This window comes from Corvus hawaiiensis, chromosome 24, assembly GCF_020740725.1.
Source record: "Corvus hawaiiensis isolate bCorHaw1 chromosome 24, bCorHaw1.pri.cur, whole genome shotgun sequence".
NCBI lineage: Eukaryota > Metazoa > Chordata > Aves > Passeriformes > Corvidae > Corvus > Corvus hawaiiensis.
Genome location: NC_063236.1, coordinates 7,266,456 through 7,291,586, shown reverse-complemented (window position 1 = coordinate 7,291,586; position 25,131 = coordinate 7,266,456). Strand labels below are relative to the sequence as shown.

Here is a 25,131-nt window from a genome sequence, read left to right as displayed (position 1 = left end):
ACCCTGGCCTTGCCCCTCCCCGCTCAGTCCCGTCGCTCCCGGAGCGACTCCAGCCCTGGCCCCGCCCCGCCCGTCGCGGCCGCTCCCCTTTAGGAAACGGAGACACGTGAAGGGTTGGATCCACGAGCTGTTATTGATCCATGAGCTGTTATCGATCCATGGAGCTGGTTATCGGTCCATGAGCTGTTATCGATCCACGCGATCGGCACACGCGGAGCCCCCGCCCCGCCCCCGCCCTCCCGGCACAGCGCAGCCCGGCCCCGGGCGGGGTCCGCGGTTCCCCCGTCCCGCCGCTGTCCCGCAGCAGCGCCCGGTCACTTCTTCTGCAGGAATTTCATTTTACTGCCTGCAGAGAAAAAACAGCATTAGGAGCTTTAGGCGAGGGTGGGGAGGCCCTGGCACAGGGTGCCCAGAGAAGCCGTGGTTGCCCCTGGATCCCTGGAAATGTCCAAGGCCAGGCTGGACGGGGCTTGGAGCAACCTGGGATAGTGGAAGGTGGCCCTGCCCAGGGCAGGAACTGGTCCCTTCCTACCCAAATCATTATGGTGATGCCATGAAGATTTTTTGCCTTTTCTTTTATACCCCTGTTATACCTTTTTACAACTCCTGTATTCTTAGTGCTTTTTCCCTACATTCTTGGACTTGTTTGTCAAGCTAAGAGACGAAACATTCTAGAAGCTTCGTAGCTAGGGATCAGTGTGCCCCAGAGCCCAAGGTCCTCTCCAGAACACATTCTGTAAACCAAGATAGAACCATCCAGGGGAAGGCTCCTTAGGGAGGGGGGCTCACTTGAGCCTCTCACTGGGGAATCTTTGATAGATCTGCTAATTAGTAACACCTATAATGTTATACCAGATCTTTTGGGGGCGGCATTTTTTGCGGGGTGCATTTCGGTGCATATGACCTGGATGTGTGCACCTAAGGATCCTTAAAATAAATACCAAGGTAAAATCCCTTTTCCCCTTCTAACCGTGTCTGACTCTTGATTTTAAGACCAGGAAAAGGCATCGGTGGGATTCTGTGAGCTGGAGACACTCCAGGACTCATCAGGCTGAGGAACTTAAGGTGGAAAGCCACACATGGCCTTCTCTGCCAGCAGACACAACTTCCGTCCCCTGAGCATCAGCCAGGACCAAAGTTAAGGAATAAGCCTGGACAGCTCTCAGAGCAGCAACTCCCACAAACTTTAGATAAAGACACAAAAGCTTAAAAATAAAAGAAAAATCTCACACAATGTTCAGTGTCCCCTGAAGCAGTAAATGTAAACAAGGGGACACAGGTGCACAAGGCAGAGAAGGGGCCTTCCTCTGCACCAAATTAATTATTCAACAGCTAAAATTAATTTTAAAAAATTTAACAATGAACAAAAGCTAGGATGTTCCTTTACCAAGACTGCGAAGGATTTTGTTCATTCCAGTTCGTTCTGTCTCGGGAATACTCTCCAAATACTCCAAGGCACGGACCTCAAAAAGGCCTAAAGAGAAAAAAAAATTAAAAAATTAAAAATCACTCACCAAATGAGTTACTCCATCTTTTAGCATGTGGCATCATGATTAACAAGGCCATGAAAGGAAATCCTGCATGTGGTGTGTGTAAGCTGCAGGATCAAGGAGAAAGGGGAGATGCAGAAATTCTTTGCTTTATAAACAGAATTCTTTTGAGTAATTAGAAGGGCACAGGGCTACTCCATGTGACAAAATCCCAACAGCAGAGGCACGTGGCACCATACTTTGAAAGCGAGTCTGTGGAACAAGAGGCTGATGCCAAAGCTACCTTTCACCACGTTCTTGCTCAGCTCCCGGTCCTGGATGAAGCCCGCAAACATCTGGGTTTCCATGAAGAAGTGCAGGAAGTGGCGCACGTTGCGGGAGCCGTGGGATTTGCGGAAGGGCTCCCGCTGGAACACCCGCTCCCCCTTCTCTGTGACGCTCATGTGCAGGGAGTAGTGCCCCACAATCTCCACGAAGAACTGCACAAAAGCCTCAGAGACCAGGGAGTTGAGGGTCATGTCACCTGTGGGGAGGACATTTGTTGCTTTGGTCATTCCTCTCCCAAAGGAGGAGCAGCTTTTCTAGAGACCTCAGTCACTTTCTGTACTGGCTGTCTCAGACTAGGAGATTCCAGGGGATTGATATCAGAGAAGTCTCAGCTCAAATATTCAATTTCCCATTGTCAACTTTCTGCTGCAGCTGGGACAGGTTCAGCTCTGAAGCTTTTGCAGCAGTTAAAACATTCATAATTTCATTTTCCCTGTCAAACATCTGGTGTCTAATAAGCTGCCAGCTCATAATAGGCCAAGTTTAATTCTCTTCAAGAATCAGGCAAACTACAGAAGACAAGCTCTCTGGAAAACGAACTTTGTTTTTATGAATTATATAGTTTTCTGGTGCCATTCTCTCAAGCCACTCAGAGCTTTTCTCACATTTCCTTAGCTGATGGATCATGTATAAAGCAGTAAACTTTGGAAATGATCTGCCAGATCACCCTCTAAAATACAGAAACTCGCTACATTCTCTGAGAAAAACATTGTCTCTGCCACTCAGAAAAATACAACAAAATTCAAAGCACAGGAACTGAGGCTGTTGGCCCAAAGGAAACTACAGTTCTGCACACACTAATTGTGAGAAGAGGAACTGTCAGCACACCAAACTTCTCACACATTCACAAGGAAGATGTTCTCAGCAAGATCACAGGGAAACAGCTAAAATGTCACTTCTTAGCATTTATTCCAATTTGCTCATTTTTATCAACTCCATGGGATCTACTAATGGGAAAACACTTTTCCATAGAAACCTTCCCACAGAAAGTACCTTGTGTGTCACTCTGCCCATGTGACAGGATTTCACTTCGTTCTTCCAGGATTTGTACAAGTGCAGCCTGGAGTTTATGGGGCAGGATCTCGTCCTCATCTGATACCTAGACAGAAATGGCCAAGGATCAGCAGGAGAACCAGGGGATAGATTAGAAATATTCTAACATGCCTACAGCAGTTAGAGGGGAGTTATTCTGTGATATGGTGTATCTTGAGGGAGACAATATATTTGTCTTGCAGCCACAGAAATTAAAAACATTTGCTCAGCATGCCCCAAGTACATTTTATTAGAGTCACACACACAGCTGGCCACCACACAGACTCAGGCTTATTTCACCAGTAAAACACACAAAAACCAGTAAAAGTCTGTTGAGAAAATACAACAAGTCTCAGTAATATGGTTAAAAAAATATCCCAATCCTTTAATACCTTTCTCCAGTTGCAGGCTGCAATGCAAAACAGAACAGTGAGGCAAGGAAAAGGAGAAGCAAATATCCTGAACTAGTAATAAAATCCCCAGTATTTTTATAGCTACTTGTCTGGGGATGCAGAAGCACTTTTGGGGAAGTTCAGCAGAGAACCACAAGTGAACTGTGATAATTTGTTCCCTAGACTGTCGCTCCTGAGAAAAACAACAACCCAAACCAACAAACACACTGCAGCTGGATGGGAGAGGAGAAAGTGCTGTACAGAACGAGAACAGAGAGAGACAGATAAAAAGCAGCAGAGGATCTTAGGGATCCCCTTCACATCATAAACCAAGAAATAGTCCTTAAACTCAGCTCAGACAAGCAGCATCTTCGGCTTTGCAGAGCTCTCCAGCTTATGCAACCTCAACCTTGCAACAAGGATTTGTAAGCCTGTTCCCTTCTCTGTCAGTTCAAAAGGATTACAAGGTATTTCTTCAGCCATTGCAGTCTCCACATGAACACCAGCTTTTCCTGATTTCTTTTTATTATTTTCTTTCATCGATGCCTTTTCCTGGCACAAAACCATGAGTTACTGGTACTGTTCTTTCACTCACCTCTTGCAAGAACTTGTCAGCACAAAGATCAACAATCAGAACCTGGGGAAAGACGTAAAAAACACACTGACTCATAACCAGGTATGTTGCTGTATAGAAAAAAACCCCAGGTTTTTAATTTGTTTTTTAAATGTGGGATGTTTTTTAAATAGGGATGTCACACACAGAACACAAGTTCTGCGTAAGTGCAGCCTGTCTCTGAGAACAGTGAATATTATTTATCTTTGATAACACTGGAACACCCTGACATTTATCTGGCAAATTCACCAAGTGGCTCGGAAAAGTTTGAGAGTTTGTATTCAGACAGAATCTAGAGATTATTCCAGAGAGGACAACCTCATCCCACTGACATATCCTCACCTCCTCTATGGGCAGGTCCTGGAGCTGTGGCAAGGAGCAGGAGAGGATGCCAATGAGGAATGGGGTCGGAGAGCACACGATATCAATCATGGAAGCTGGCAGGACGGGGATGTACGTGTGCTGCCAGGTGAAGGGGTAAAGCGTTGCCACTGCAGCGTGCCCACATTTAGACAGAGTGCTGGAAAGATGGGAGAAGCACAGGGTGGGTGGTCAGTGTCTCCTTCAGGACAGGCTGGAAACGCTCAGGGCAGGTGTCACTCGTGTACAGTCTGTGCAGCAGCAGAGGCCCCATGCACCCACTTCTGAACTCAGTTATAGGGAGCTAAAACCACCATCAACCCAGACTAAAGAGGTAAAAAGGAAACATTCCCTTATCTCCTCTTGTGTAAACAGCATACTCCAAATTCTAGGCATGCACATGCTGTGTGGAGAGTGCAGAAGGTTTTCAAATGGAACTAATTGCAAAACTAGACTAGCTTGGACATGGGACAGGTCCAAACACAGAAGAAATAATAACATCCAGTGATAGTATCCCTCAGAAAGAACTACTCAGACTCATCTCTTACCTTAAGTTGTCAGCCACAAAGATGACCCTCCTTTCCAGCAGGAGAGAGGCGAAGACCCGGATGGTGTGGGAGACACTCAGACACTGCAAAAGGCACTCGAAGTCAACATGCTCCAGCCGGGAGTCCAAGGGGCGGCACAGCTCCATCACCTGAGAGGAGACACAGACAGGGAGAGCTGGGGGGGGCAGCCCAGAGCAGGGACCCTCAGCCTGGAGCAGAGGGGCCTGAGCTCACCACAGGCTGCAGCTCCTCCTAAAGGGCAGGACCAGGCACAGGACCCAGGGAAGGGCTGGGGCTGTGCCAGGGCAGGGTCAGGCTGGAGAGCAGGGAAAGGTTCTTCCCCCAGAGGGTGCTGGGCACTGCCCAGGCTCCCCAGGGAATGGGCACTGCCCCAGGGCTGCCAGAGCTCCAGGAGCATTTGGACAGCGCTGCCAGGGATGCCCAGGGTGGGATTGTTGGGGTGCCCTGTGCCGGGCCAGGAATTGGACTCAATAATCCTTGGGGGTCCCTTCCAGCTCAGGATATTCTCTGAATCCATGATTCTACATAGAATCCCAGACAGCTGGCATGGGGCAGCACAGAAGAGTGCCCAAGAAGTTCTTCATTAAAAAGCAGGGTATCACTTCCACCGTCGATGATTCCACAGCAAACAGGGTTCTGGGACAGCCTCCCTTCCAACTTCAGGATGTTTTCTTCAGACTAATTACTTCCAGGCATCACCGTGCAGTTTGCAAAGAGCCTCTGTGCCCCAGAGACCCCACAGACACCAGGCAGCCCATCCTGACCTCTGTTACCTCATCTCCTGCTCCTGGCAGGAAGCTCCTGACGGCGATGGTGCGTCCTGGGGCGGGGAACGGGGCCTCCATCACACTGCGCATGAAGGGGTGCACGAGGGCTGGGGACATCTCCCGCCTCTTCTCCACCTCATCCAGGATCTGCAGGGAAACACACTGGGCCGTGGGTCACTGCTGCTGGTGACCAGAGGGGAGAATCTGTCAGAGCATTCCCCTGGAGAGGGCTCCAGCACAGACCCACAGGCCTCTCCCACCTCACTTGGGACCCCTGTGAAATTCATCTTAAACGTCTGAACAATCAAACAGGAACAGCTTCCTGTGAGCACAACTCTCCATTCTCCCATCTCCTGCTACTGGAAGGAAATGTCTTGGATGTAGTAATTGAATTCTCATTATTTAGAGGAGTAAGAGGAGCAACACCCCATCCCCCTCGCCAAGAAACCTCTCTGAAACACCATTCTAGAAACTGTGCTCCAACAATCAGAACCCCCTTTCACCAAATCTTGTCCCTGTATTCTTCTGCAATAACTGCCCTTTATCTGCAGCAGCTTTCCCCAGTCTTCACCTCTTTATCTGCCCTCCTCATGGTGCTACAAAAAACCAGGAGATCCAACCCCCTCCCAAACTGATTTTCCATTTCCAAGTCACAGAAGAAGCGGATGAAGGGGCACCCTCAGTAACACCAGGTATTAGAAGCCCTTCTGGCAGTAATTGCTGATGGATTTGTGTATCGGCTGACAAGACTCAGCACCAGTATTTTATTTCCCCTCTCAAAGCAAAGACAGCGAGGAAGCACCACTCTCCTGGGATGAGCTGCAATCACTAAACCTGACAGAAGCATCCAGTCACTCTGTGGAGCCTGCAGGCTGCCAGGGCTCAAGGAACAGGCTGTGCCAGCTCACCTTGGAGAAGAGGTTGAAGCAGCCCAGGCGGCTCACGATGCAGTAGACCTCGGGCAGGCGCTTCCCTTTCCCTTCTGGCTGAAAGGCAACAGCAACAGCTCTGCTGAGAGCAGAGGGGCAAGGAACAACCCAGCACCCACACTGCAGCTGATCTGCAGAATTCCTTCTGCTGCAGTCCCCCCTACACTTATGACTACAAAAGTTCTCAAGAAACACCCAGTTCCAGGAGCTGGTTCATGCCCAGAGCCCATTTCGCTATTTCTGGGCACCATCGTGACCCTTCCCTCTGCATCCCAAGGGTTGGCACCACCACAGCAGCACAGGATGGGTGACGCACGAGGGAAAGCAGCCCTGAGTCATGTCCTGACAGTGCCCAGACAGTGATCTCTGTACTCCCAGCCCTCACAGAGATGCTCACCAGGAGCTTCCTGCAGTACCCGAACCAGCGGCTGCCGTCCTCCCCCGTCAGCACGAAGGAAAAGGTTTCACTGGGGGACCAAAGCAGAGTCAGGGTTAAATTCACCACACAGCTCAGGGGAGAGACTGACAAAGCACACAGACTCCTTCTGGTCACGCTGACGAGAGCCAAGGCACGATTACAAGGACTTTGGGATCTGTTCAGGGTAAAAACTTGCACCCCATGAGCTTTTCCATCTCTCCTCCTTCCCAGCTGCTTCTCCATTTAGCCAAGGAGCAGCAGAAGCACTTCCAGCCCCAGGAGCTGGCCTTGGACAAACTCGTCCTCCTTACAGGAAAGGCAGAAGCAGCTCCCCAGCCCACCTCCACACCTCATCTTCCCTCCTACCACAAGGGATTCATCCTTTCCCTTTCCCCTTGCTCTGGCTGCGGCTCCTCTGGCACACCCCAAAGCTTTCAGCATTGCCTGTTTCAGTCACGAGTATTCAAAACCAAGTCTTTACCTTTTAAGGTCTGATGAAGGGAACCAGTCTTTGGGATCTGGAAAGCAGAATTTGGGAATGACCTTTAGCCTCTCTTCAGTATCCTTTGATGGTCTGAAGGGATGTTCAGGCTGGAGGGGTAACACACGCATTTGAAGTCACTGAAGTTGGTGCACAGCTGCAGCATTTAGAAAGCATCTTCCTGACACTTCCAAAGGCTGATCCATCACATAGCTAATGTACAGGTACAGGAGAACATGTTCTGACTATTAGCAGATTCCCAGTTCCCATCTTGCATTTTTCCTGCTGGTGGGACCTTTGTAAAATGATCCAACTGGTCTTGGTAAGGACAGAATAAGGATCTACAAGCATGGCCTAAGTTTATTGGAAAATGAAGGTAGAACTGACCCCCCAAATGATGGCTGGGTCAGCCTGCCTTGGTTCTACCCCTGGGAGATTTGAAAACACTAATAGGAACAGGAATGTGCTCAGCTTTTGATGTGCAGATCACTCGTAACTCGAGTGCAAAAATGGTGTCTCTGAATCGCACGTTCCAGCCACGCCACGTGTTGGTTCAAAGCAAATCCCTCAAGGATTCCAGGGGAGAGTCCTCAAGGACTCCATGCTCAGAACTGCCCAGAAAGGGCAAAAGAAAGGTGTTCAGATAAGAGGCTCCATAAGAAATGTAAGGAAATTTTACACATTTAAGTAGAAATGCCCCCGAGAAGTGGAAAGTTTACGGCATAAAGTTGATTGTAGGCACTCAGCACATCCGGGCTATTCCAGTGTCCCAAGCTGTGACAGCACAAAGTGTTAGGAAAACAGAACAGCATTTTCACAGAGTAACACTTGTACAAAAGCTTAGATGTCCTTGGGCACACAGCCCAAAGAAGAGAGTGACAGCAGATTATTTGGAAGCAAAGCTAATATTAGAAGGGAGACACTGAATCTGACACGCTGTCCCATCTAAAGTCACTCACCAAAACACTTCCATTTGAGCAGAGGATAAGTAAATACTGAGAAAATAATTTGTTGTGGCAGTGCCTTTATAAAAGCCAGTAAAGAGCAGGAGGGGAACCCTGCAGTGCCCTTCCCAAAGGCAATGGACAGATTGAGAGGCTGCACCAGGGAAAAGCCAAATCTGCTGCATTTCTTTCTGCCTCCCAACACCCTAAAGTTTGCACTTTTAGCAGACATTATTTGGGCGTGTTCAGTTTTAGTAAATTAACACTGTGCACTTTCTGGCTGTAGTTCCTTATTCATCCTGTGAATCCAAGGCATTTACACACTTAAGACACTGGAGGTATTTGCACACAGATCCTTTAGGCAGCAGGAACTGGGGCACTGTGGGACCTTCTGGGGTCCCCTATAACTTCCCTGAATGAATCTGGCATCTCTTCTATGTGGGTGGCGTGCAGATTCCTTAATAATCCCTGGCATCCTCCTGATGGCACAGCCAGAATTCCTAGCTTTGTTCTGTTTTCAGTGGAAGGCAGCAGGTACAAGCCTAGACAGTGACAACTGAATATTCATTTCAATCTGGTACCACGGAAGCACCAGGGCTCCATCTCAGCTTCCCAGCTGTGGGCACTGAACTGTAATTCAGAGTCACATGCTGATTTTGCCACCCATTTGGGCTGAACAGCTTATTTCAAAGGGCTTGGTTTAGCTACAGCACTTTAACTTCCACAGCTCTCCTGGTTTTGGGGGTTTGTACAAACAGCTTTGCCATTTTATTATTATCCTTTTTCAAAGCAGTGTAAATAAGCATAAAAGCCCTGGGGTTCCAGTTCCTGTGCACCATCAGTGCTTCACTCCTTGTTTACAAAGGACAGACTGCCACGAGGACGTTCCTGCCAGCTTTGGGACAGAGCTCTGCACTCTCTCCTGTCTTTCAGCTGGTATCAAATACCCTATGGCTTCATGAAATTTGAATTAAGTAGGAACCTTCCTAATTCAAAAAAGACAATAAACTCATTATCAAGACACATTCAACAACCTCCCAACACTACAAGTTAGGTCTGTAACAGAGCAAGGTGCTTCACATTCCAAGCCCAGATCCTGACCAGTGTCGTTTAAGAAGGGAAACACAGAGCTGAGCAGCTCCCTGGGCAGGCTTCCATGCAACTCCTACCTTGCTGGGGAACTGCTGGATGATGTGGGGTGTGTAGGTGACCTCAGATGCCTTCTTGTGCAAGGACACCACCACAAAGAGCTCAAAGAGCCGCTGCTCCTGGAGCTCGATGAGATCCCTCTCCAAGGTCTGGTAGTGCGGGTTCCTTTTGGAGGCCGAGTGCCTCAGGCACCTGTGGCGACCTGGGGAGAGGAATAAATCCCAAACCAGCCTGTGGCTGGCACTGCCACACACCTACAGGGCACACAAGAGGACTCAGCATTGCCATCAGAGGGGGAAAAGGGATGGGGGGATTTGCCCAACATCCGGCTGCTCTCCATGGGACATGGGATGCCTGTGTTGGCTCCTCACTCACAGAGCTGCTCTTCTCCCAGGGAACAAGTGACAGGAGGAGAGGAAGTGAGCTCAGATTCCACCAGGGGAGGTTTATATTGGATATTAGGGACAATTTCTTCACTGGAATGGTTGTTAAGCACTGGAACAGGCTGCCCAGGGCAGTGGTGGAGTCACCACCCCTGGAGGTGTTGAAAAAATGTGTGGATGTGGCACTTGAGGATGTGGTTTAGTGGTGAGCACGGCGGTGGTGTTGGGTTGATGGTTGGACTTGATGACCTTAGAGGTCTTTCCCAACCTTAACAATTCCAGGATTCTATGATTCAGATGGGGAGCACTGGCCTTGCAGCAGCTCTGCAAATCCCCCGACAGGAGATGGAGATTGAGAAATTGAAATTTCTCCTGCTGCCCGGATGTTCTTTCACACATCTCAGAGTGACACAACGGGGTACTGGGGAGGGAAGCCCAGCTCCACCAGGTCAGGAGCTGCCAGGACTCAGGGAGCCACTCCAAACACCATAGGCACTCAGGAGAGGCAGGGGCAGTTCCCTGGCCAAGAAACCCCTGAGCTGGGCTGTCCTGACAGGCAGGACAGACTCACAAGCACAGGCACAGCACTCTGACGTCAGGAATTCCTGCGGCCCAGGCGCCGTGACACATCCTAGACACTTTCAAACAGCTCTTCCATCAGGCAGTGACTCAATCACTGTATTTCTGCTGAGATTCTTCACTCTCCACTACTCTCCTTAACATGAAAAAATGGAACTTCATTTTTCATTCCAAGTTAAAGCCTTTTGAATGTATCCCTTCAAGTAAATGAAACACCTAAAATAATTAATAGAATCCCAGAATGGTTGGGGTTGGAAGGGACCTTAAAGCTCATCCAGTGCCATGGGCAGGGACACCTTCCACTACCCCAGGTTGCTCCAAGCCCCATCCAGCCTGGCCTTGGACCCTTCCAGGGATGAGGCAGCCACAGCTGCTCTGGGCAGCCTGTGCCAGATCCTTCTGTTTAATCTGTCTTCACATGGAAGCTAAAACCAGCTAAAACCAAGGAGGTGTTTCAAGTCTGGAGTTTGGGTCTATGATCAAACTCAGGCCATTGGAACCGGACAAATACCCAGGCGAATTCTCCCCAGAGGAAAAGACATTTCACAGCATTACATAAAACAGAACCAAGGGAAGGAATCAGGAGGGAAATGACCTCAAGCAGCAGCAGCAAAGGTGATCAGGAACAACCTCTCACAAGCCACGGCATCAACCCAAAAATGAATCTGCTTCTGGTGACTGGTAGGTTAATGGCATTAAACCTCAAGGGCTCAGGGGAAGTGGCAGAAAAAGAGGCTGGTTTGTCACAGTAACAGCTCCCAGACTGGGCCAACTGGCCTCTCAGAGGCTCCCTGTCCCTGTCTCAGCAGATCCCACACGTCAGAGTGCTCATCCCACCAAGGGCGCAGTGCTGTGGGGACAGGACCAGCCCCTGTGATTCACTCACTTTTGGGCTGATTTTCCGTATCGCTTTCATTCCCACTGGTTTCACCTGAAACACACATAGTTTTCACTTATTAGCCATGCAGAAGGAAGATGGGCAACACCCAAAGTTGGGAAAGAGAGACAACCTGAGACTCATCAGATCAACATCCCTCGGGGCTGCCCACCAATCCTGCCCAAAGCATCAGCGAAGGGCAGCTGGGAAATGTGTTACAACAGCAAATTGCAAAAAGCAGAGCTGGTATCAAGCCAGTGCTGTCAGTGAATGACCTGCAGGTCAGCTGAACACGGGCAAGGAACACAAAGCAGCTGGTTGTTTGATGCTGCTGTAAAACTTAACAGAGTTGCTGAACAGAATATGCTGTGAATAAAGACCCTACTATGGCTACACAATCAGAACAAGGCACATAGACAATGAGTGCAGTAGTCAGAGGCAGTTCTCGTGCCAAGTGGTTTTCTGGGGAATTTTTGCTTTAATCTGATTTTTTTGACAAGGCACTTTTAACCAGTAGCCCAGCTCTCCAGGCTCAGAATCTCCACCTTGTGACCATGTTATCTTTGGGTTAGGCAAGTGTTCCTTGAGCTGAAAGCTCAATTCCAGCCCCAAGTCTGGGGTTTGCACAGTTGTGTCAGCGTGAGGTGGTGGTGCCAGGCCAGGGGGCAGAGGAATTGTGCCACTCAAGGTGTTCAGAGCACAGACAGTGCTGCTGGAGACCCCAATACCTTTCACTGGAGCTGCTTCTCTCCCAGCAGGACTGAGCACCTTCACCTTCTTCTTTCCACGCTTGGAATCAAAGATCTCCTGTATTTTTAGTACCAGCTGAAATCCAAAGTAGAAGCAGAGGTTAATGTGGGGGTCCAGAGAAAGGTCTGGGTGCCAACAGGAGGGCAGCCCAACAGCCACTATCCAGGACTTGGGAAAAGCTTCCCAAACCCTGCAGGAACCCTGGCTCAGAGGCTGGAGTCCTCCTAACCTAGCTCACTGGATAAAGAATGAGCACAGATTTCTGCTGCAAGGGAGAGATCACTGTCAGCACAGCTCAAAGCTGACACCAGACCGTACAGGCATTCTGGAAATTGTCACACTTGCCTTCCCAAATAGAAGTGACAAACTGTCTGGCATCAGATCTCCATTTTCTATGCAAGAACATCTTACAAACCCACAGAGGACTCAGAACACTCTCTCCAGCATCCCAATTCCTTCCAAGCCCAGAAAAAGCAGAGCTCTCTCACTGTAGCTTGGGGGTTGGTTTTTGGGTTTGCTGCTGTAGTTGGATGTCAGCTCAAGTCTCCTAAAGCACAAGTGAGGCACAGAACAAGGCTGCTCCAAGCACAGGCCCTGTCCCAGGTGTTTGCTGCAATGAAAGGATGATGTACCTGCAGTAACCTGGTCATGGGGAAGGTGTCCCTGCCCACGGCAGGGGGTGGAATGAGGTGGAATTTAAGGGCCTTTCCACCCAAACCATTCTGTGATTTTGCACAAATGAAGACAGACAGTGGGACAGAATAATGGGTCTGTGCTGCAGGACCACATACCTGGTCCACTGGAAGAAAAAAGTTGGGAAAAAGCACAGCCCAGTGCAGACTAAGCCACAGACATGAAAGGAGGGTCAGCATTTTGACAACCTGAGTTGATGCTGTTCATCTTCCTTCCACTGGTCACAACAGCCTTAAACCCAAAGTCCTGACACTTTCTGTGTCCCTGTCACAGCTCTGTGCTTTCCCCTCACCTGCCAGTGCCCCTGTGGCTCCTGACTCCCCACATCAAAGGCGGCTTTCGCTTCATGTGAAGAGGGATTTACCCTAAATGCAGGGAGCAGGTCACGTTCATTCCTGCCTCAAGAATTCATTAAACTGAACACAGGAGGGTGGGGCCCAGACATTTGTCATCACAAATACTGCATAAAACGAAATATATTAAACAGAACCTGTTTGTTCAGCTCAAGCATTTAATCCCCAGATCAGCAAATCAGGCTTAGGCTCTCCTTTTCCAATCGATTTCTCCCCCATTTTCTGCCTCAGCCAGTCCTCCCAGCACGAGGAGGCTGCAGGAAACAAACAGCCCACAGCAGAGAGCAGTGCTTCTCCTGCCAAATCTGCCTTCTTTCCCTTTTTATCCAGCCTCACCTAGAAGATCTTCATTTCTGTCCTGATTTTTGTGCAGCTGAGTCACCACCCTGGGTGTGTTTAAGGCAGCCATGTGTTTCTCAAGCAAAAAGTTTTATCTTTTTAGACCCCAGTCCTTTTCTCAATCTCTCAAGCAATCTTGGCTCAATTCCTCATGAGCAAAGAGAGTAAAGTGCTCTTCCTGCATGTAAATTGTTACCAGATTTTTGGAATAGGTTTGCTTTGGGAGAACATTTTATTTTCCCTCTCCAAATGAAAGATACTCTCCATCACAGCATTTTTATAATCTTGCCATCTCCTTCCTGATTTTCCAGACCTAGAGTTTGTTTAAAAACACAGACAGAGTTACTTGATACTCCAAAGCACTTTAAAGGTTTGAAAAGTCCTTTGCAGCTGTCCAATTCTACCTCACGGTCTTGTGCAATCTGAGCAAATACACGTGACTTTCAGATGAAATAAAGATCTGCTGAAGTGAAATGATTTTACCACAGCAAAAATAAGTCCTTGCCGCTACCACAACTGGAATTTGAGTCCCATGCACAAAGTGCCACCACAGTGGCAGCTGCAGCTGCCCTTCTACAGCACATGGTGCCTTTTATCACCAAGGGATGTGAGCTGGCAACCAGCACAAGGATCTAGAAAGGTTCCCAAGGCACCAAAGGAGAGTCAGAACAGTCCAACAGTCCTCTGTGTGAAGGTGGATTAAATGCCTTCCTCACCCCTCTGGCCTCAGCAGCATGATTGTCTTTGCAGCCAGGCAGGAAGGAGAGGCCAGAAGGGACAACTGTATGAAGGCTTTGTGAAATGCTCTTATCCCTGAGAGTTCCTCTTCACCTTTAAACTATGGAACAGCTGTTCCTGATGCCAGTACAGAACTCCAAGCCAACATTCCAAGTAACCAAGGGCCCCACAACCATTCCATAGCTCAGGGCCTGCAGTGAACACAAGGATGAGTCTGGGAAGTCACCGGGAGCAGGGGACACGCACACACAGTGTTCCAGAGCTGCCCCTGCAGCTCACCAAGAGCACAAACCCAGCACCATCACACTCCATGGAAACACTGGGAACAAGGCTTAGATGACAAAGCACGAGGCAGGGCTTGTATTCACACACAGCCCTGACCTCCAGGTCAACACTGAGCACTTTGTCTGCCAATTCCTGGCCAACAAAAACACCACTGTCCCAGCTAGAACTGGCACTCAGATCCCCAAACACCATCCCTGCCACTTGGAGAGGGAATGGCTGGAGCAGCAGTGCCAAGCAGCAATCACCTGCCAGGCACACAGCTCTGTGGCCACTTACAAAGCACTTGCAAAGCAGCAAGAGCTTGAAATGCCAGGCAAGAAGTGGAGTTTCACACTTCAAGCTCACCCAGGGCAGGTTCTTTCTCCTGCTTGCAGCCTCTACTGCTCGGAACAGCTTCCACTCAGACAGAGTGACAGGCAGGGAGGTCTCCTTCCCCATCTTCCCTTGGAAACTTGTCTGGGAGGGCTTCAGCTCCAGCGACTTGCGACTGAGGAAGGGAGGTTTTGGGGGAGGCTAGAAAACAGAAGCAGAAGAGATAGTTAAGCATGGGATCAAGCTTTGGTCCAAGGTCACAGGCAGAGGAGTCAGATTACAGCTGGTGAATCTGCTCTGCCAAGCCCTCCATCCCCCCCCTCCCACTCAAGCATCTCACCAACACTCTCCTGCTCCTACTCTTTTGCTCCTTAGCAGCTTAATCAGCTGCCATGGCTGTTCATTATTTACATTACATATTATTTACATTAATAACAAACAATAAAAAAATAAGGCAAACCAATGACTTGCAGTGTGGAATGTGAGGCTGGGGTGAGCACAAACGAGGGCCCTTGTGAGAATGCTTCTGCAAACACCTGACCCTTTAATCCCCCCACCTTACCTTGGGAGCCCTGCTGATGCTCCGGGGAGGGGGCAGCTTCCAGACAGATGGGACCTTCCACAGGGGCAAGGGCAGTGCTCTGATATCTTCATAAGGATTTTCTTTTGTAGGACCTGGGAAAAGCATTGGATGGGGGATTTATGAAAGGAGATAAAGCCCTGTATTTTTGCCAGGGATATAAGTGGGGAGAGTGTGCAGTTGTCTGCCAAGCTTTAACAGGGTCTGGGAGACCTGTTTAAAGTTGGATGAGGTTCCCACCACATCCTTCTAAGCCACTGACATCAACTTGGCAAACTGTACACAGACTCAGCAGAACAAAACACTTCTTCCCCTGCAGAGCAAGCAGCTCTATTGCAAAGCAGCTCGTTTTGGCAGTGTTCACACTGATCTCTGTGCAGCACTCAAGCAAAGCCTTCCAAGAGCTAATAAAGAAATCAGTTCAGCACAGGCCAACTCCAGTGACCTCCCATGACATCTGAAATCAGGCTGTTCACGTGCAGATGTCACCAACACCAACAAAGACCCCCAGATGGGGAAGACCTTAAAAGTCCCCGAGCCAGAAAGGGCCTCAATGCATCCTCACCTTCACTCCTCCCTCCCCAAAACTGCCACCCTTAAACACAGTGAGGGCACCCCCAGAAGTACAGGCACATACAGATAATGTCCTCGTAGATGTTGTCTTCGGACTGGGTGTAGACCAGCCTGGATCCTGCTGTGCCATTTGTCTCCTCCCGAGGTCTGTGGGAGCTGCTGGCTGCGGGCCGCTTGCGGAAGCCCTGGATGTCCTCAAACTCAAAAGATTTCCTAGAGGAAAACCAGTGGAACTTCTTCTAAAGGCACCTGCTTGAGTTGCTGTCTCCAGTCCACACACAGTGTGGCCCTTCTGGGGACCATCCAGCACACGGATGCTCCACTCTGGACCCGCATTTCCAAGGGTTGAGGTCTAGCCCCAGGCAGCAGCTCAGCCCCTTGCTCCTGCCCCGTGGGATGGGGGAAGGAATCAGAGGGTAAAAGAGAGAAAACACGTGCATGGGTCGAGATAAAGACAGTGTGGAAGGTAAAGCAAAAGCTGCACAGGCAAGAAAAGCAAAACAAGGGGTTCATTCCCTATTTCCCTCGGCAGGGAGGTGTTCAACTGTGTCCAGGGGCTCTGTCATGCAGAACGGTGACTTGGGAACACAAACTCCCAATGTTGCCCCTCTTCCTGCTTCTTCCCCAATTTTAACAGCTGAGCACAACATCACAGGGTCTGGAATATTCCTGGGGTCAGCTGTCCCCACTGTGTCCCCTCCCAGCTCTGTGTGAGCACAGCTCACGCAATCCTCTGTTATCAATATTTTCATCACAACCCCAAAACACAGCACCACACCAAGAAGAAAATTATCCCAGTCAAAGCCAGCACCAAGTCCTGCTCACTTACTCTGGGACATTTGTTAAGTTAAAAAGGGAGCTGGAGGCTCCATGGCCAAGCACACTCCAAGCAGGCATGGCCAGACCCATCCTGTCAGAGGCAAGAACCCAAACCACATTTTGCAGACTTGGAGCAGCTCAGAACCAGGGCACTGCTTCCTACTGGGCCTCTCCCCCTCGTGCTCAGGGAGAGAACCTCGTGTATTTGTGGGTTGGCATTTCCATCCACTTGGCCACTATTTTGAAATCAGGGCACAGAGGTCACAAAGCAGCTGCAGGGATCTAGCCCACCATCATCATAAAATTCGGGTTCTTGCTGCACACTTTGCCACAGTGGAAGGTTTCAGAACCTCAAGCCACATCTCTGCCGGTACTGTGCACACCAGTCTTGCACAGGCAGCTCACCTGCGAGCAGGATTTGCATCAAGCCACCTCAGAAGGGTATGGGAAAGAGGGAAAACCAGCCAAAGCTACTGCAACAGCACTACCCACAGCCTCCAGCCTTAAGCAGCAAGAGAAAAATGAAAAAAAAAAAGAGGAAAAAAAGGAAAGCCAAACACTCAGCAGCCACAGTGCCCCAAGAGAAAGCTACTCTGCCATCCACAAATTGCAGCTGAGGGCAAGCAGCAGGCAGGGAGCAGGCAGGTCTCTCCCTGGGGCCAGCATACTGTCACTCCACTATGTTCTACGGTGTGGGCTGACATCTGTTTGGAACCTGTAGCCTTCTTTGCAAGATTGTCAGCAGCAAAAGCAGGATGCCTCCTCCCAGGAATATCCTTTTCCCATGAAAAGAGGGCATCATCACTAGCAGCACCTCCACAAGGACATCATGCCAAGCAAGCTGCTGAAACCCATCTAGAAAGTGGTTTAAGGAAACATTTCAGACATGAGAGATGAATTATGTACCTCTGGGCTCTCCCTCTGATCCTCCTGTTGGCTATGTTCTTCTCGGGGTTGTTGGAGGATGACACCAGGTCCCTTCCACACTGCTTCTGCAGGGGAGCTTCCCTGGTGGCACTGGCATCTCTACAACCACCAGCACCCTTCTCTGCCAGGTAGCGGAAAGTCCTGCGGGGTTTGGGTGGTGGATCAGGAGCTGGCTCCTCCTCTTGCCCCTCAACCTCAGAGTAAATGTTTCTCAAGCTCCTCTCTGCCCTGCAGAGAGTGTCCACTCCTTCGATTTGCAGTTCTCTTTCCGTGGAGCCAGGGCTGCCTCGATTCCTCTGGAGGTCCAAGGGAACAGGAGGGGCTCTGCCAGGCAGGAGGGGATCTGCTCTCCTCCACAGAGCTTGTGAGGTATAGAAGTTCCCTGGGGGCAGTGTCACCCCTGGGGCTGGGAAGCCTGTTTGCCCTTCTCCTTTCTCCTTGGCTCGGAAAGCTGGGCCAGCACAGTCCCCAGCCTGCCAGCAGCTCCGTGCATCTTCCCTGAAATCCAACCCCAGGCTCTTTGGATCTTTGGACCCAGCCTTTCTGCCATTCTCTGTGCGTTCTGGCTTCACTTTGGGTAGTGCATTGCAGTTGGGGTCATACTTTACTCCAAAGTCCTTAGGCTGCTGCTTCTCCTTGCTGGGGCACCCCCGTGTCCTGCCCTCCCACTGCGAGATCTTCTGCTTGATGTTGCGGCAGTGGCTGCGGGACAGGGTCTGCACGGCCGCGCGGGAGAAGCTGCTGTCCCCAGCCCCCGTGGGGTGCATGGCAGGGGCCAGAGTGCTCACACACAGCCCATGTCCAGCCCCAGCCACGTCCTCCAGTGTCCTGCACACATCAAAGCTGGCACGACACTCCAAAGTGCCCAGCGGTGTGGGAGAGTCCGGGCTGGCTGCTCCGACCTGCGGGCAAAAACGAGAGCCATCAGCTGCACCCCAGCCATGCTGCTCCCCACCCCAAACTCCCAGCTGCTCCCTGGCAATGGCTGCAGAACATTCCTCCCCAGATCACAGCAACCACATGCTCAGGACAGGCTTCCAGAGCTCGCTCCCCACCGGGGCTGTTTGTGTACACATCTGGGAGTGAAAGGGAGCTGAGGCTTCACCGGCTTAAAAAACAAACACAACAGCACAAAAGCACCCTGAGGGATCCCGAGCATCCAAACTCAAGGAAATTATTTAATGGCTGAGGAACACAGCAGTGTGGATCTCAGCCAGCCCTTCTGCAGGAGTGCAGCTCCTCCTGAGGCTCAGGCAGTAGAGACAAATCCCTGTGCCACCTGAGCACCCCACTCAGCAGAGACACAGCAGGACACGAGGCACCAGGGCAGCTCTAGAAAAAAGGAACCACGTCTGCTTCTCCAGAGAGGAGCTGCTGCTTCACACAGGATGAGAAGAGCTGTGGTGGCTGGGGAAGAGCCCGACTCCGGCAGCGCATCCTCCTCCCAGAAGTGCTCCCTTGCTCCACAACACAAGTGAAAACCTGCCTGGTGTTCTGTTTGTCAACACCTGACCTACATTTGCCATCCAAGAGATGGGAGGGTATCGGTGCCCAGCCTGTGGCTTGCAGCCAGGGGAGTTTCAAAAGGCAAAAGAAACAGGTGAGTTCTCACCTTCAAGAGAAAAATCAGCCCGTGTTTAGATCAGCAGCGAAGGAATGCTAGAGAAACATTTTGGCTTCTCCTACCCAAGCAGAGCCTGCACAAACAGGAGCTGTGCTCTTTGAGATTTCCCACACCTGTAATCCGGGGGATACAGCACACATCCTCCAGGTAATCCAGCAAGGAGTACAGGTGAAACCACCAGGGAAAACTGGGGTTGCTGTACAGACCCAGCACCTGCAGGTCCAGCATGGCCTCAGTACAGACATTTCATGTGTGGAATCCTGAGCCTTGGAGCCATTTGGCTCTACCTGTAGCTCACAAGCCATCCCCAATATTCTCAGATATACCAGCACAGGTGAAAACTCATCCTGGACAGAAGACAGCAGCCCATAGGCTCTAACAAGCCCTGTTCCTCCCTTTCTCTGGGCAATTATCCCATTTCAGAAGTTCCAATCCTCCAGCATTGTATTTAACAACCTCCACTTGTATCAGGAGACAAGTGCTCAGCTCAGGCCAGGGGCCACACTGGCTTTGGTAACATTCCCCTGGCACCAAGACGTCCCCCTGCAAAAGGCAGGGAAACAGCAGCAGAAAAGCACGCGGAAAAACACGCGGAAAAGCAGAGGATTCCTGCAGAAAGCAGCCAGACCTTCTCCAGGTGGGACCAGGGGCCAGAGTCACACCAAGCCTGTGCTCAGGCTCCAGCTGACAGAGCCAGGCAGCTCCCACTGCCACCCTGGGCACGTGTCCTCCACAGCCACTGCCACCACACCCGGCCAGCACTGAGTCACCACAGCCTGGCAGGGTGGGCAGAGCCAGGGATGGGCAGCAAACCAAGCTGGGAGACAGAGGAGCTCAAGCCTGCCTGGCAAGGGGCATGCCCCACTCTCCAGGCTGGGTGTGGAGAGCCCCCACCAGAGCAGACCCACACCCTTCCCACTGCGGGTACCACACCTCAAATTCCAGGGCTCGGGGCTATCCCTGAAGCTGCTGATCTGCAGTGGGGCAATTAAAAGCAAAGCACTGGCCTTGGCAGATCGACTTGATAGCATTAATGAGAAAGCTCACTGGTCAAGGACATCCCAGGGCTCCCAGGCAGTTCGGGGATGGTTTGGGCACACATGGCACCAAGCCTTGGCTCTGTGCTGCAGTCTCCCTCCCTGCCAAAGCAGCACTGTTGCTGTGGGAAGCAGCTCCCTGTCTCCACAGCGTGGGCTCCTGCAGGCTGGAATTGCTCAGCTCATTGTCCCAGAGAGCTGCTGGGAACTCTCCCACTCAGCAGTGAACGGGATAAACTTGGACAATCTGGGTAAGCACCGAGCTGGGGATATTTGCTCCATCATCAGCCCTCTGTCCCTCATCAGCATTCCAGACTGTCCTCAATGCTTCCGTAGCCGCTGGAGACCCTCTTCCCGCACCAGCGAGGGGCCCCTGCCCTCTCCTATAAATAGGCATTGTTGCCAAAACATCCTGAGCCAGGGCAGAGCCATCCTTCCTCAACCCGTGTCTGCACAGCCCTGATTAGCAGACAGGAAAGCAGCTTTCCCTCTGCTGTGCCACTACTGAACTGCTGCAGCACCAGCGCTCCAGGACACTCCCATGGACCTGGCTGGCAAAGGACAGGCTCTGCTGGGGACAGCCAGGTGAGGAGAGGGCTCCAACAGCCTCCTCAGCACTCCAGCTTTACACCAGGCTCCTCCAGTGCCTGCCAGGTCTTCAAACACCGGATTGCTGGGTGCAGGACTGGCACAGGGAGAGGAACCCAAAGGACCCGTGGTGCGGAGCAAGGGTTTATCCACAGCTCTGAACAGGTCCAGCACAAGCACTCATGGAGCACATGCAGCCCATCCCCACAGCAGCCCACAGCTGCTTTGATTCCCAGCAGCACTGGCTGCTTTCTCCTCCAAATACTCCAGCTGTGAGCTCCTCTGGGAGCAGCCTGGCAAAACATCTGCAGAATATCATAGAAGGGACCCACAAGGATCATCCAGTCCAACTCCTGGCCCTGCACAGGACAGTCCTGGAGCTGTGGCAGCCTTGGGGAGCTCACAGCTCCCTGGGGAGCCTGTGCAGTGCCCCACCACCCTCTGGGGGAAGAAATTTTTCCTGATATCCCACATCCATGAGGACAAATCACTGCCCAGAGGAGGCTGAGTAGCCCTGCACAGCTTTCCAGGTGGGTCCATCCTTGCTGTGCCCAAGCTGGGCAGTTCTGCTGGCTGCCAGCCCACCCCACATCCTTCCTGCCACGGCTCACATTGGGAAGGCTGCAACAAAAACTGCCTGTGCTGCAGCTTCCTCAGCCACAGACCCATTTCTGCTTCCCCACATTGAGCCAGGGCCCAAGTCAAGGCCTAATGCTCCTGCCCTCTCCCACTGCCCACGTCCATGCTCCCATGGTAAGGCACAACTGGGAGCTGAGAAACGCGGAGGAGAAGCTCAGCCTGGGCCAGCACATGGAATCCTGGAATCCCAGAACAGGTTGGGTTGGAGGGGACTTTAAAGCTCATCTCCTTCCACCTCCTGCCATGGGCAGGGACACCTTCCACTATCCCAGGTTGCTCCAAGCCCCGTCCAACCTGGCCTTGAACGTGCAGGAATGGGATCCATGGACAGTCAAGCACAAGCTTAAAGTTTCTCCCCTGCTCAGTGCTGCTCCCTGGACTGTCTCTTCCAAAATAGCCATCCAAGGAGGAGAGGAATGCAGTTTTTCACCTGCCCAGGCTTGCTATCAAGAACCAGGCATTTAATCTCAGCTCATCACGTGAGCCCAGGCAAGAGTAGAGACTGATCTTTGGTGAAGAAAGAGCACACTGCGGTGGTGCGATCCAAATTAAGTAACCCTTAAATGCAGTCCAGGACAGGCTAAAACACAGTTCAGGGACACAGAGCTGGCAGAGACCACCTGGGTCAGGCAGCCAGCACTCGTATCAAGCACTACACAAATCATACCTGTCACAGAATAACCAGACTTGTGACCGCTTCCATCCTGACCTCCCCTTCCAAACTCCTTCACTTGTGCTTCCTGGTATTTCCAGAGAAGCCAAATTTATCACCCTTACCGCATTAGGACTTAGAGGAGATCGGTGTAGTCAAGAATACTGAATTATTTCACCAGAAGCAGCAGTTTGGGGGAAAATTACATAATTTCTAGACAAAACATCACACATTTCTGACAAAAGACCGCCTCTCTGACCCACGCTATTTGAAAGCTCCCAAAGAAGAAGAATTCAGCATGTTCACAGCACATGACAGGTAGCCCTGACTCTTTTTCCAGCCCTGAAAGCCAGAGAGCACACTACACATTTTCCATGCAAAGCCTCAAGACAATTCCGTTTCCTGAAACCACATTCTCCAGGAGAGAAAGCTGCCAGTGCTGTTCCAGAATAAATCCCTGTCTAGTGCTGAGGTCGAGCCCCTCCACCACCCGTGCTGCTGGAACCCCTCAGCCCCCTGAGCACCCTGCAGCAGAGGCACAGTGAGAACAGAGGCACTGACACAGCACCTTACCTTGTCCTGCTCCTGGGAACACAAACACCGCCTGGACCAGCCCGTGCAGCTCTGAGGCAATCTCAGTCCTTTGATGAAAGCTGTGCAGTCCTAAACCACCCCAGAGTCCTTGTCGCCAAGCCTCCTGTGTTAGTAGCCAAATAAAAGCAGTTTCTGGTCTTCTGAAGCCTAGGGAAGCTGGCAGCTCATTCCTGGAGGGAAAGGACCCCTTCCAGAGCTCTCAGCTACTCCCATTCTGCTCCTGTCCGGAACAACCCTGAAGCTCCTCTGAATAACTCTGCCATGCTGATGCCTCAACGACATGGGCAGTACCAAACAAGCAGATTTTATATCAAAATAAGTAACTCTTCAGGAATGCAGTGTGCTTAGTCATTTCCATCTTGATACAAAGCTACTCTAACCATGAGGTATTAACTCCTTCCATGCTGCTGCATCTCCTGCTGAGGAACAGTCCTGCCTCATTAGATCCATGGCCACAGCCCCTGGACACAGAAAATATGCTGCTAATCCAAATTATACAGCAAAAGGAGGTTAAGTCTGGCCTCTGCCATGGGTCCTAAGACTTTTGTACTGACTGTCTTTTTCTAAGTGATGAAATTCAACTTCTTGAAAGCAAGTTTTTCCTCAAGATATGAAAATCCCCAAATCAGAACACTTCCGACATGTCAGCCCTGAAGGCTTCTACACCAAAGGGCACATGGACAGAACCCACACCGTACTATTTTTAAAGCCGTGGGTTTTTAACCTGACTCACAGTATCTGAATGCCCACGGTAGCAATACTGACAACAGCAGTTGACTCAGCCCCTACACCCCGGGCCAGCTGCCAGCCCCAGGAATGCACACAAGAACCGAGACGCAAGCTGGGCATGGAGTTAAAAATCAAACAACACTTATCCTGAAGCAATCCCTCGGTGCCACCATCAGAGGTGAGATTCCAAAGGAAAGTCACAAAGCCTGTGTGGCTTTACATGGGCCACCCCAGACAGGCTGTGTCTGTCTCCCACTTTACAACAAACCACTCAGTCCTTTGGGAAAGTCTCAGCAGCACCAAGGCAGCTGCCCCAGGAGGTTCAAAGGGTGCAGACCAAGGCAGCACCAGTAAACCTCTCAGACACCATCCAGATAACGTGTTCCAGACCTGCACACTGAGTCATATCCATGTTATATTATATTATTACAACTGGAAGACTGAGATAAAAATTTCGCCAAGCAGCAATGGACAGCACTAGGACTCAAGGTCAGATCCAGGTCACATCCAGGTCAGACCCTCCAGCCACCACTGCCCAAACGCACATTTCCAGGGGCTGGTTTTCCTGCAACTGCTCTTCTACTTTCCTTCCATCACCAGCTGATGCCAGTCCCAACTGACAGGAGGAATTGCTCCAGCACTCTCTGGGCTCTATCACAGCCAGGTACCCTCTCAGCCAGGCCGTGTTCAGCCACGGTCACTGGAACAGAGGGGTGTGTGTATGCAGTGAACTGGGGAAGGCAAGGGGAGACTGGTCCAGCATGCCCAAGGAGCTCTGTAACCACTCAGCCCCAGGCACCTCAGTGCAACAAAGCACAAATACCCAGTGAGACCTAAACCACCACAGCCTAGCAGTGAGTTATTTGCCCTGAAGAAACGCTGAACAGAATCACAGAGTGGTGGAGGGTGGGAGAGACCCTCTGAAAGTGTCACCTTCTCTGCTCAGGCAGGGGCACCTACAGCAGGATGGCTTTTGGGTGTCCCCGCGGGGAAACACGCTGCAGCAGCCCTGGGCAGCCCACGCTCCATCGCCCTCACCGGGAGAAGCGTTCTCCGATGGTCAGCGGGACCCTCCCGTGTGTCCGGCTGCGCCCATCACCGGACAGCCCCGGCTGGGTCCGCCCGGCACCCTCCCTGCAGGCATCTGGACGAGTGGGGGAGATGAACCCACCACAACTCCGGCTCCCCTTGCGAGCTGGGTCTCCTCCCGGGCAGCTGGAGAGGGCACCTGCTTCCTCCGGCCCGTCAGACACGGGGAAGATGCTGCACCGGCCGCTGCCCGCAGCCCGGACACGGGGACCCCTCGGGGCCGACAGGCCTGAGCCCGGCCGCGACTGCTGGAAGCCCCAAACTCCCGGGCCACCCGCCCGTCCTGCCCGGCGTAGCTCCCACCCAGCGCCGCCGCCCCCCGCCCGTCTCACCGCAGCCTCGGCCCGCTCCCGGCCCCGCTCCCGCAGGACGCTCCCGGCGCGCACGGAACCACCTCCTATTGGCTGGTGTAGCCATCACTCAAGCGGCGGTCCCGCCTCCGCCCCGCCCCGGAACGCACGGAGACGTTTCCCGTTGGTTGACGCGGCCGTCACTCAGGG

The 25,131-nt window shown here is 51.5% G+C and overlaps 1 protein-coding gene across 8 annotated transcripts; it reads right to left on the bottom strand.

Annotated features, from left to right (window-relative positions):
• Window positions 1-109: 109 nt before the first annotated feature.
• On the bottom strand, window positions 110-25,026 carry DENND2C (DENN domain containing 2C). 8 transcript variants are annotated; one of them, XM_048327939.1, is made up of 19 exons: window positions 24,964-25,026; window positions 17,659-18,581; window positions 15,998-16,146; window positions 15,343-15,455; window positions 14,814-14,981; window positions 12,039-12,135; window positions 11,320-11,364; window positions 9,492-9,673; window positions 7,379-7,488; window positions 6,877-6,946; window positions 6,459-6,536; window positions 5,557-5,697; window positions 4,763-4,911; window positions 4,197-4,374; window positions 3,837-3,878; window positions 2,811-2,916; window positions 1,774-2,013; window positions 1,388-1,474; window positions 110-346 (listed from the first exon to the last, which is right to left on the bottom strand). In XM_048327939.1, exons 2-19 carry the CDS (start codon window positions 18,444-18,446, stop codon window positions 315-317), a joined length of 2,775 nt encoding a protein of 924 aa, XP_048183896.1. In that variant the 5' UTR covers window positions 18,447-18,581; window positions 24,964-25,026; the 3' UTR covers window positions 110-314. The 8 variants fall into 8 exon arrangements, with proteins under 8 accessions (XP_048183896.1, XP_048183895.1, XP_048183890.1 ...); XM_048327938.1 differs by having other exon boundaries at window positions 5,557-5,712; window positions 24,964-25,019; XM_048327933.1 differs by lacking the exon at window positions 24,964-25,026 and adding an exon at window positions 24,714-24,914 and having other exon boundaries at window positions 5,557-5,712.
• Window positions 25,027-25,131: the final 105 nt, after the last annotated feature.